This window comes from Aegilops tauschii, chromosome 6 (genome assembly GCF_002575655.3).
Source record: "Aegilops tauschii subsp. strangulata cultivar AL8/78 chromosome 6, Aet v6.0, whole genome shotgun sequence".
NCBI classification, from domain to species: domain Eukaryota; kingdom Viridiplantae; phylum Streptophyta; class Magnoliopsida; order Poales; family Poaceae; genus Aegilops; species Aegilops tauschii.
The window spans coordinates 138,270,229-138,281,190 of NC_053040.3; the positions used below are offsets into that span (position 1 = coordinate 138,270,229).

At 42.4% G+C, this 10,962-nt stretch overlaps 1 protein-coding gene across 1 annotated transcript; it reads left to right on the forward strand.

Moving 5' to 3' along the window:
* Positions 1-2,235: 2,235 nt before the first annotated feature.
* On the forward strand, positions 2,236-10,670 carry LOC109766456 (protein STRUBBELIG-RECEPTOR FAMILY 3). The gene is made up of 17 exons (XM_020325218.4): positions 2,236-2,715; positions 3,616-3,745; positions 3,823-3,891; positions 4,108-4,173; positions 4,291-4,362; positions 4,457-4,528; positions 4,623-4,694; positions 4,781-4,846; positions 5,576-5,641; positions 5,777-6,165; positions 6,250-6,306; positions 6,397-6,782; positions 6,866-7,134; positions 7,232-7,370; positions 9,464-9,603; positions 9,730-9,886; positions 10,172-10,670. The coding sequence occupies exons 1-17, from the start codon at positions 2,595-2,597 to the stop codon at positions 10,256-10,258; spliced, it is 2,358 nt and encodes a 785-aa protein (XP_020180807.1). The 5' UTR covers positions 2,236-2,594; the 3' UTR covers positions 10,259-10,670.
* Positions 10,671-10,962: the final 292 nt, after the last annotated feature.

Below are 10,962 nucleotides of genomic sequence, written 5' to 3' on the forward strand. Positions count from 1 at the left end.
CGCCTTAGTCACATTGAGCTCATTATGATGATGCATTACCGAGTGGGCCCAGAGATACCTCTCCGTCACACGGAGTGACAAATCCCAGTCTCGATCCGTGCCAACCCAACAGACACTTTCGGAGATACCCGTAGTGTACCTTTATAGTCACCCAGTTACGTTGTGACGTTTGGCACACCCAAAGCACTCCTACGGTATCCAGGAGTTGCACGATCTCATGGTCTAAGGAAAAGATACTTGACATTGGAAAAGCTCTAGCAAACGAAACTACACGATCTTTTATGCTATGCTTAGGATTGGGTCTTGTCCATCACATCATTCTCCTAATGATGTGATCCCGTTATCAATGACATCCAATGTCCATAGTCAGGAGACCATGACTATCTGTTGATCAACGAGCTAGTCAACTAGAGGCTTACTAGGGACACGTTGTGGTCTATGTATTCACACATGTATTACGATTTCCGGATAACACAATTATAGCATGAACAATAGACAATTATCATGAACAAAGAAATATAATAATAACCATTTATTATTGCCTCTACGGCATATTTCCAACATATACAAACTGAGAACACAGTAAACATGTTAGTTCACAAAGCATAGTTCACGAATGTTTAACGTACCATGAGACTAGCTGACCCCACGTAGTGCATCATTTACGCTTGCGTGTTTATCAACTCGAATCCAATCATCAGAATTCATATTAGTCAGCCTTTATCTTCACTTCATGTTCTATTTTGGTTTCTTGAAAGACAAAATGAACTCCTCACTTCACTTGAATGCTTGAAGGCATGATCACTAGTGACTCATCATTGATTCACCATGAGTATCATCTTGGTCATAACTTGATCTTCTTTATTCTATATCATAATCTCTTGAATGACACACTTAATTGATCGCTTTAGTTACTTGCCTTTATACTTTATCAACTCTTGAGCTCACCATGGCTTTACGTCGAACTATTCTCTTCTATTCACCCTCTCAAGATCTTGGCCCTTCACGGCTCAACTCATAAGCCCATTCATGACCACTTATGAGTTCCTCCAATGAACTACATCATGACCATTGCTTGCTCTTCAGACAAAGTTTGTCTTGATCATGTTTGCTTCACTCATTGAACTCAATCCTCATGTCTTGAAGTTTTTTTTTTCACTTGTTTTTCCCCATCATTAATATATTCATCTCTTTTAACTCAATGATCTCCATGCATATCTTAATCTAGATGACATTCATCCCATATTCATCCAATATCCTTCATGTATTATATATGAAATAATTCTTCGTATATTACTCAGTGAAAACATTAGCCCATTGAAACGATCATTATTACTAAAATTTCGATGAATAACCTGATCTCGATGTCCTCCATCCAATTTTGAATAACCTCAAGGGCTTTGTTGTGCCTATATTAGCACGCAATCAGCGTCCTACTCAGGTAGGTTGAAACACCTCCATATATTTACAGTATGGCAATGTAGCTAGACTAAAGCCATTTCTTTTGTATTGCTTGGGTCATATCCTATATGCAATCACATATATCTCGTAGTGATTGTTTACAGTCGCAAATAATTAGGGTGTTTTGCCTCACAGTAATAGTCAGAAAAAAAAGCTAGGTGTATTTATTTGTTCAAACTTCAAAGGTTTTATAAGAAACTAGGAGGATTCAAATTTGTAGACAATTTCCTAAGGATTTTTTATTTGCACTATATTTTATAGGATATTTCCTCCGACTTAATTTTGTGAATATTTTCCTTTTTAGGGGAAAAATATCTTTGTCTTTAATGTTCAACCTGCCATTGAATGAGCTTTGGTGCACACAAAATCCTGTAGCATTGAAAGTGTGACATTGCAATTCTCTGTTCTGAGTTTTTTTTACCTTTACGGGAAAATAACGGAGGAACTAGATCCTGATTTTAAGCCAGCAATAATAAATAAGAAAACGTAGACAAACGGGACCCCACAGCTAGCACGTGAGAGCAAACTATGACGATGGCATCCATCCAAGGTTCCGCTCCCAATCCTCCAACGGATCTCCGTGTCAGCAGGGCCCCATGCCCTTTCCCCTGCAGGGCGCCGGTGGCATCACTCTCGCGAGAATAAAAATCCCATCAATGCCATGCCCAGATGCAAATCCCCTCTCTTTTTCCCATTCCCCTTTTCTCCTCAAAATCCTCCTAAACCCTTTTCTTTCCCTCTCATCGCCTTTCCCCGTCGCCACTCACCCACTCCACTCCCCCGTCCCCCTCTCCGTCTATCTACCTCCCTCCGCCTTTTTCACGCCCGTTGCTCGCCCCTCACTCCATTTCTCTCACTTCGCCGCCACTCCCAGAGGCGAGAGACCCTCTCTCTCTCCTCCTCGTTACAGCTACTAGATTCTAGAAGCCAACAAAAACAGACGGGGGCGAACCAGAAAAGCAAAACCCCAAGTCCACCACTGTCAGTTCTCCCTCTCTCTCTAGATCTGCGCGAGCCTCGGTTTCCGCGATCGCTGGCCGCGGCGGTTGCTCCTGCCTGCCGCGCCGTGCTGTTCCCGCGCGCGCGTGTGCTCGACCGGCCGATGGTCCGCTAATCCGAGGCCGGAGGGAGCGATGCGGACGGGAGGCGGGTGCCTCGGGCGGGCGGGGGGTCGGGTGCTCCTCCCGCTGCTGTTGATCGCCACGACGGTGGCATTGCTGCCGCGGGCGCTCGCCCTCACCGACGCCGCCGACGGTGAGCGCCCCCCCTGATTGCTGCCTTTGCTCTGCTTGCTGGCTCTGGCTCAGCGAGCCGGTTTGAACGGGATGTGCTTGCTTTGCTTCGTTTGGCTCTACTGTTTGTGCAGCGATTGTTCGGGGGGAATGGACGATTTGTCGGTGGAGGGGAGAGGAAGGGAGGGGGGCGTTAATTTCCATGCAGTGCTGCTGCACCAGCGGGTGGTGAGAAATGTGCTGGGTTTTGGTTCCGCCGATTGGTTCAGCTTGGTGCAGCAGACTGGTGAGGTGTGGGGGTGTGGGCTTGTGCCGTATTTCTGGAGGTCATGTCGTCACTGAATTTGTGTGTGCCTGTCCGTGGAAGCAACGATGTGATGATAGCAGACAATTCCGATGCTCTTTTCGATGTGGAGAGTGGAGGCTGAGAGCGTGTTTTTGGTCCTGAGGCAATGTGGTGACATGTTCTGCAGACTACCATCATTGTCGATGCCAATTGGGGAGATACGTGTCTGCTTTCAGTTAGGATTTGGTTGCAGTGGAAAAAATGCAGGATAAAGGCGTGAAAGATTGGTTAGGTTGCTTACCATGGATGCGAGCTTTGATCTAAGTTGAGCTTGCAGTCCCTCGTCGCCGATAGTTAATGCCAACATGGGTCTCAGTGGTAGAAAGCTGTGATGTAAAATGTGGCTAACTGCGTGAGTATTTTCTAGAGATGTGGTCTTAATAGCTGTTTATAGTACAATGCTGGATTGCGTCCCCAAGTACTTGATTTGGCTGTTCTTTTACACAAGTGGCGCTGTACTTGCAAATGCAGTTGCAATTTATTTAGTATGTGAATGTATATTTTATGCCTACCGATGTTACAAAGCATTTTGTTTCTTGCTAATGGCTTGTTTGTCCTTCCATTTTTTGAATGCAGTTTCTGCTATAAATGGATTGTATGTTGCACTTGGGTCACCAGCTCTTCCTGGATGGACTGCAAATGGTGGAGACCCCTGCGGTGAGAAGTGGCAGGGTGTTGTATGTATTGGCTCAAATATAGACGCAATGTATGTCAATTATTCTTTAAATTCCTTTCCCTCGTAGAACTTTATATTTTGGGCTTTTATCAACTCATTGTCTGTAGAAATTTTATTGCTGCAACGATGGGAGGACAGCTGGGAAGCCTAGGGAACTTCACAGCTATAACCACAATGTAAGGGCCTTCATCGTCAATTTTATTCCCTCACTCATGTTTGATAGTTGTATCATCTAATTATTCTGTCATATATTCCATGGGTGTTTGAGAAAAAAAAACTATGTTCCATGGGTGAATTAAGAACTTCTAGGGGTACATGTAATTATAGGCAGAAGTTACATTGTCCTCTTATCCCGATTGAGCTTTTTGAGTATTTACTTTCATTTTTTGTAGAAATCTTAGCAACAACAAAATCACCGGAACTATACCAGATGATCTACCTGTTACACTGCGGAATCTGTAAGTTCTGTTCTTACTTTGTGCAGCTCCTTGTTCAAAAATAAATAAATTGTGCAGTTCCTTTAAGTGTTTCTGATTACATAACGAGATGATCTTTTTCTGTTTCTTGCTGCGCAGTTTTCTCTCGGACAACCAACTCACTGGAAGCATCCCGATGTCGCTATCAAAACTTAACAGTTTAACAGCCATGTAATTTATTATTTTCCCTGTAATTAAAAGAGCCACATATTACTTTCCTCTGCAAGCTGTCTCACTCAAGATCTGTCATTCCGTCTTTTTTCAGGTCACTCAATGATAACCATCTCGATGGACAACTACCAGATGCTTTTGGCTCCCTTGTTGGACTTATAAACCTGTAGGACTAACATATTTCTCTCTCTTTTTTGGCACTCACCCTTAATCTTCATCCAGCTTGCTGATTACATCTGAGCTTTTATCGCAATTCACAGGGATATTTCTTCCAACAACTTCAGTGGTCCATTACCAACTTCGTTGGGAAACCTGTCATCACTAGTTACGCTGTATGTCTAGCCTACAATTTCTTTCTTGCGTTTTTCCTTTTTGGCTACTTTCTTTTTACGTTTTCTAATAACATGCTATTTCACAGGCGAATGCAAGATAATCAACTATCTGGGACCCTTGATGTGTTGCAGGGTCTTCCCCTCGGTGATTTGTATATCCACATTCTCTTTGCTGATTTACTTATATTAGCACATCAAAATATATAAACAGAACATTGTCAATTATTTGATCAGTTAATTGTTGATTTTATAAGAACTTGATTGCTAAACAAAAACTTTCTTTCGGTCATTGTATAGACATCGAATTTTACTGCAATTTGATATAATTCTGGACTTGCGTGCAAGTATGGCACACAGTTTCTGCCTTATTTAGCATAATCAACCTCGAATTTCCTCAGTCAAGGCTGTACAATTCCCCCCGCAAAAAAAGGCTGTACAATTCCACATACTTAAACAATGTATATGTCAGTTACACACTTGGCTCTGTATTTCTGTAAGTATAACATGTAATCAATTACAAAAAATGTAGCAATAATTTTTATTGGTTAGAAGGAACAGCTCACTGGATAAGTAGTTTGCATCTCTTATTTGAGCCCTTTATATATTGTACCTCCAGTTCTCCTCTGTGCTCCAGTTGTTTATCAGGACAAATGGTATCTCAGTATTTTGTTTCTTTCCTACAAACCGTTCTACAAAACAATAACCAGCCAGTACCATGTTTCATGCAATGCAGTTGATTTTTGTGATTAATAAAGAATATTGATGTCAGTCAAACTCTAACTGTCGATCCAGTTTGCAATCCAGATCATTGATAGCTTTGATTTTTGTAATGCATACAAATATATCCACTTTGTTCTGATAATTTATTTCTCTTTTAACAGAAATATAGAGAACAATTTATTTTCTGGACCGATTCCTCCAAAGCTGCTCAACATACCGAATTTGAAGTAAGAAACATTTTCCCTATTTCAGATTTATTGGTGTCTTCTACAATTTCACATTGTTCTTGTATCTATATAAAGAATATTTCCTGCACTCGATACTTGCACAGCTTATCAAGCAACTAATTATTTTTCCTACAGAAAGGATGGGAACCCATTTAATACCAGCATTGCTCCTTCCACGTCACCCTCCTTAACACCGACACAAACACCATCATCTCCTTCATCCCCTTCAGGGACTCCTTCATCGTCTAATACACCCTCGAGCTCTTCTGGTGGATCCACAGCTCGAGACAGCAGATCATCCTCCGGGAAACACAAGTCTTCAACCCTAAGGACCGTTGGATACGTTTTTCTTGCCATTGTGCTGTTCATAATTGTTGTGCTGCTGGTAATCTTTTGCCTGTCCAAGTACCAAGAGAGACAGAGACATGATTATACAACAAGTCAGGTGGGAAGGGTGCACCAAAGAGTTGAAGAGCCTAAAGTCAAGCAAGCTTCAGCACAGTCAAGGAACGACGTTAAAAAAGGTCTACTTTACTTACCTTTCTGTTGTATAATATATCTGTTCTACTCTGTTATTTAGATTGTGGTACATGATGTTTCATTAACAGGCTCAGCTGGGGTTCCTGACAGGAAGCATGTTCGTGAAATAAATTTGGCCATACCAGGTACTTGTAAATCTGACCACTAGTTCATACTGTAATATTGTTGGCCTGTTTAAGTCCAAATGTATAATGTAATTTATCAACTGCTGGCAGCTGCTCTGGAGAAGCCTCCTGAAAAGAGAGAAGAGCGTGTAATTAACTTGGAGCGAACAGAGTCGGATATTTTTGCCGTGGAACCTCCGCCACCTCCACCACCGCCGCCGCCGCCACCACCAGTGTCCCCCCCACCACCTCCACCACCGCCGCCGCCGCAGCCAGTGTCCCCACCACCACCTCCTCCTGTTGAAAAAGTGATTGTTAATCCTATTGTTAGGCCAGAAAAAAGAGCTAGCACCCCACCAAGGGCAGGTCCCTCGACATCTGCAACATCCTTTTCTGTTGCAACACTTCAGCAATATACAAATAGTTTCGGAGAGGAAAATTTAATAAGAGAGAGTAGGTTGGGAAAAGTATATCTGGCAGAACTTCCTGAAGGCAAAGTATGTACAATGTATTCTTCATTTACTCAAGAGGATTTTATGCTTATTGAAATGCTGTCCTCATCTTGTTTTATCCTATGCAGTTACTGGAAGTTATGAAGATAGACAATGCCAATGGAAGAATACCAGTAGATGACTTTCTAGAGCTGGTTGCGTGTATATCAGATATTAGACACCCTAGCATCCTCGAGCTTGTTGGATACTGTGCAGAATATGGACAGCGGTTACTTGTTTATAACCACTTCAGTAGAAGAACACTACATGATGTGTTACATGAAAGAGATGATCTAGATAGTGCACTGTCTTGGGGCGCCCGTCTCCAGGTTGCTCTTGGTTCAGCAAAAGCCTTAGAGTAAGCTGCATTCTACTTCAAAATACCTTTTCACGAATGATTAATTTAGCTTGTTAAGGGTCTGCCTTCATATTTAAAATCGATGCTCTTCTTGCAGGTATCTCCATGACACCTGCGAGCCTCCAGTAGTGCATCAGAATTTTGAGCCAGCCAATGTGCTTCTTGATAATAGATTCTCAGTACGTGTTGCTGAATGTGGACTGTCTGTATTGACGTTGTCAAGTTCTGTTACACAGGTAACCTCAAGTGTTAGTTGTAAATCTTGTGCTTAGGGTGTTTTAGCCTTTTTTGTAACCAAAAGATCTACAACATTGATTAAAAAAAGAAAATTTACCATGTTTACTTACAATTTGGAACTGTATGTTTTGTCAAGATCTTAATCCTTTAGTCCTGGTCTATCTGACAATGAGTTCATGGAGGATACCAACTTCTCTTATGTAGAAAAACATGGCACCCCCAGTTCTAATACTAGAATGAAACTTGTAAACAAGATCTGTTTCAACAGTACAGTACAAATTCTGAGTCTTGAAACACCCAATCGTTAACTGGTTGAAATCCTAACAAATTATCCCAAGTACTGACCAAAATAATTAGACTAAAGGGCAGAAAACATGATTTGCTGAAGCATCACTAGTCTTCATGAAGTATCATTTTGTTTTCTAGTGACCTTCAGAAACGAGCCATTGCCCAACAGTTGTTCAGTTGATTTCCAGCTTCATCGTGCATGAACATACTCACATATAATTATGGAGATAATATAGAGCTAGCAAAACTGTGAGCCCCTGATATTGACAGCTATTAGGTCTAGTCCAACAATTTCCTTACAAATAGCTAGTTCTCTACATATTTAGCTATTTTATGGCATGAAACCAAACTGATTTTTGGTCACGCTTAAGAAGAATGACAAGCGTGACCAAAAATCAGTTTGGTTTCATGCCTGGGAGGTCGACCATGGAAGCCATTTTCTTGGTACGACAACTTATGGAGAGATATAGGGAGCAAAAGAAGGACTTGCATATGGTATTCGTTGACTTGGAGAAGGCCTATGATAAGATACCGCGGAATGTCATGTGGTGGGCCTTGGAGAAACACAAAGTCCCAGCAAAGTACATTACCCTCATCAAGGACATGTACGATAATGTTGTGACAAGTGTTCGAACAAGTGATGTCGACACTGATGACTTCCCGATTAAGATAGGACTGCATCAGGGGTCAGCTTTGAGCCCTTATCTTTTTGCATTGGTGATGGATGAGGTCACAAGGGATATACAAGGAGATATCCCATGGTGTATGCTCTTTGCGGATGATGTGGTGCTAGTTGACGATATCGGACGGGGGTAAATAGGAAGTTAGAGTTATGGAGACAAACCTTGGAATCGAAAGGGTTTAGGCTTAGTAGAACTAAAACCGACTACATGATGTGCGGTTTCAGTACTACTAGGTGTGAGGAGGAGGAGGTTAGCCTTGATGGCCAGGTGGTACCTCAGAAGGACACCTTTTGGTATTTGGGGTCAATGCTGCAGGAGGATGGGGGTATTGATGAAGATGTGAACCATCGAATCAAGGCCGGATGGATGAAATGGCGCCAAGCTTCTGGCATTCTCTGTGACAAGAGAGTGCCACAAAAGCTAAAAGGCAAGTTCTACAGGACGGCGGTTCGACCCGCAATGTTGTATGGCGCTGAGTGTTGGCCGACTAAAACGAGACATGTTCAACAGTTAGGTGTGGCGGAGATGCGTATGCTGAGATGGATGTGTGGCTACACGAGGAAGGATCGAGTCCGGAATGATATACGAGATAGAGTTGGGATAGCACCAATTGAAGAGAAGCTTGTCCAACATCGTCTGAGATGGTTTGGGCATATTCAGCGCAGGCCTCCAGAAGCTCCAGTGCATAGTGGACGGCTAAAGCGTGCGGAGAATGTAAAGAGAGGGCGGGGTAGACCGAATTTGACATGGGAGGAGTCCGTTAAGAGAGACCTGAAGGATTGGAGTATCACCAAAGAGCTAGCTATGGACAGGGGTGCGTGGAAGCTTGCTATCCATGTGCCAGAGCCATGAGTTGGTTGCGAGATCTTATGGGTTTCACCTCTAGCCTACCCCAACTTGTTTGGGACTAAAGGCTTTGTTGTTGTTGTTGTTGTTGTAAAGGCAATTGGAAAAGAAAAAGAAAATGGACTTGATCTATATTTATGGATTAATTAGCTGGCAGCTATTCTTGCTTCTGCACTTGTTTTAGGGAATTCTTGCTTCTGTACTTCGGTAACATGCGAATGAATCTGAAACCTATAACATATGGGTACTCACAGTTGTGTTCCTTTTGATTTCAGTTGTCTGGTCGCATGCGGGCACTACTAAATTACGAGGCACCTGAAATCCAGGAATCTGGAACTTTTACTGATCGAAGTGATGTTTACAGTTTCGGTGTGGTGATGCTAGAACTTCTTACTGGTCGTAAACCATATGACAGGTCAGTGATGCAATGTAATTTGCAGTGCTTAATCAGGATCCTTTTTTAAATGTTTTTACATCATGCACCTCCACAAAAAATGCGGCATTCTCATGCACCTATTTGTTATTTTCTTAAAATATGCAGTTCTCGTCCGCGACATGAACAACATCTTGTTAGATGGGCCCAGTCTCAGTTTCATGACATCGAATCACTAACAAGGATCGTTGACCCTTCTATTCGTGGAGAGTGTTCTGAGAAAGTGTTGTCTCGTTTTGTCGACATCATCAGTCGTTGTATTCCGGTAATTCAATGCTTCCATTCCTTCTTAGCTAAGCTGTACTTTCGAAGCACAAGACTGACATGATACTATATGTGCTGCTTTGTTATAACTAGCACATCCTTCAGGTTTTTGTTGCTCAAAATTTTCTTTCGTATATGAATACGTGGGGTAAAGCCATTATTTTCTTGGTGTCCTATAAGCTTGTTCACTATGATATTTCGGTTTTATTTAGCTCGTTTCCGGAGGACAGCAATATAATGAGATGAATTTATTGAGCATGTGGCTGACCCGAAATTTCTTATGCAGCCGGAACCAGAATACAGGCCGCCAATGTCTGAGATTGTCCAAGACCTAGCGAGTATGTTAAGCGCTTCTGGTGAGGAATCAGAGTAATAAGAAAAATCAAGGATGGGCCATATATATCGAATGTTGGCAGTGCAGCCAGCGAAGTATATTGAGATGAAACATCTACCACATTCTGTGGAAACCCTGTCAATATTTCTGTTGGACAACACCGTCAACCAGTGTACATGCTGATTTGGAGCCGGAAAGGAGGTAGCGGTACAGCCCCATTTTGGGGAGGAGGGAGGGCATACGGGGATCCTCGTTGTTCCCGGGCAGAAGATCCTTGTATTCTAGGCTTCTAGCCATGATTGTATGAGGTGTATCTCTAGTAACCACCTATAATTTTGGATAGTTTTTTTTTAACTTATTACCTTAAAGTTAGTGATGTCCGTACGTTTCTCTGCATGCCTGGGTGACTGGGTCTCGTCTATCCATGAAAACGAAAGAAATGTTTTTCTTACTCTGTGGTTTTAGAACTCTTATTACTGATGTTTGTAGTCTGGTAGAGATGCTGTGCAGAAGCGAATGAAGTCCCGCACTTGACATGCAGGCGTTCTCTTCTAGAGACGCAGATTCTTCTACTCTGGAGGCAAAAGTACACCAGTCCGCGGACAAATAGTAAGAGTTCATGCAGAGACTGTACCAGAGTTCATGGAGACTGTGGTAAGAGTTCTAAAACCACATATACACGTCTTCTGGCTATGGATAATGAATAGTGCTTAATGTGACATTTTGTTTGCAACTTTGATGGC

Excerpts from the sequence above, each read along its gene's own strand:
- LOC109766456 (XM_020325218.4), top strand. The coding sequence starts at position 2,595 with ATGCGGACGGGAGGCGGGTGCCTCGGGCGGGCGGGGGGTCGGGTGCTC. Across the intron at positions 2,716-3,615 it reads CCTCACCGACGCCGCCGACG|TTTCTGCTATAAATGGATTG; the intron begins GTGAGCGCCCCC and ends TTTTGAATGCAG. Across the intron at positions 4,847-5,575 it reads GGTCTTCCCCTCGGTGATTT|AAATATAGAGAACAATTTAT; the intron begins GTATATCCACAT and ends CTCTTTTAACAG.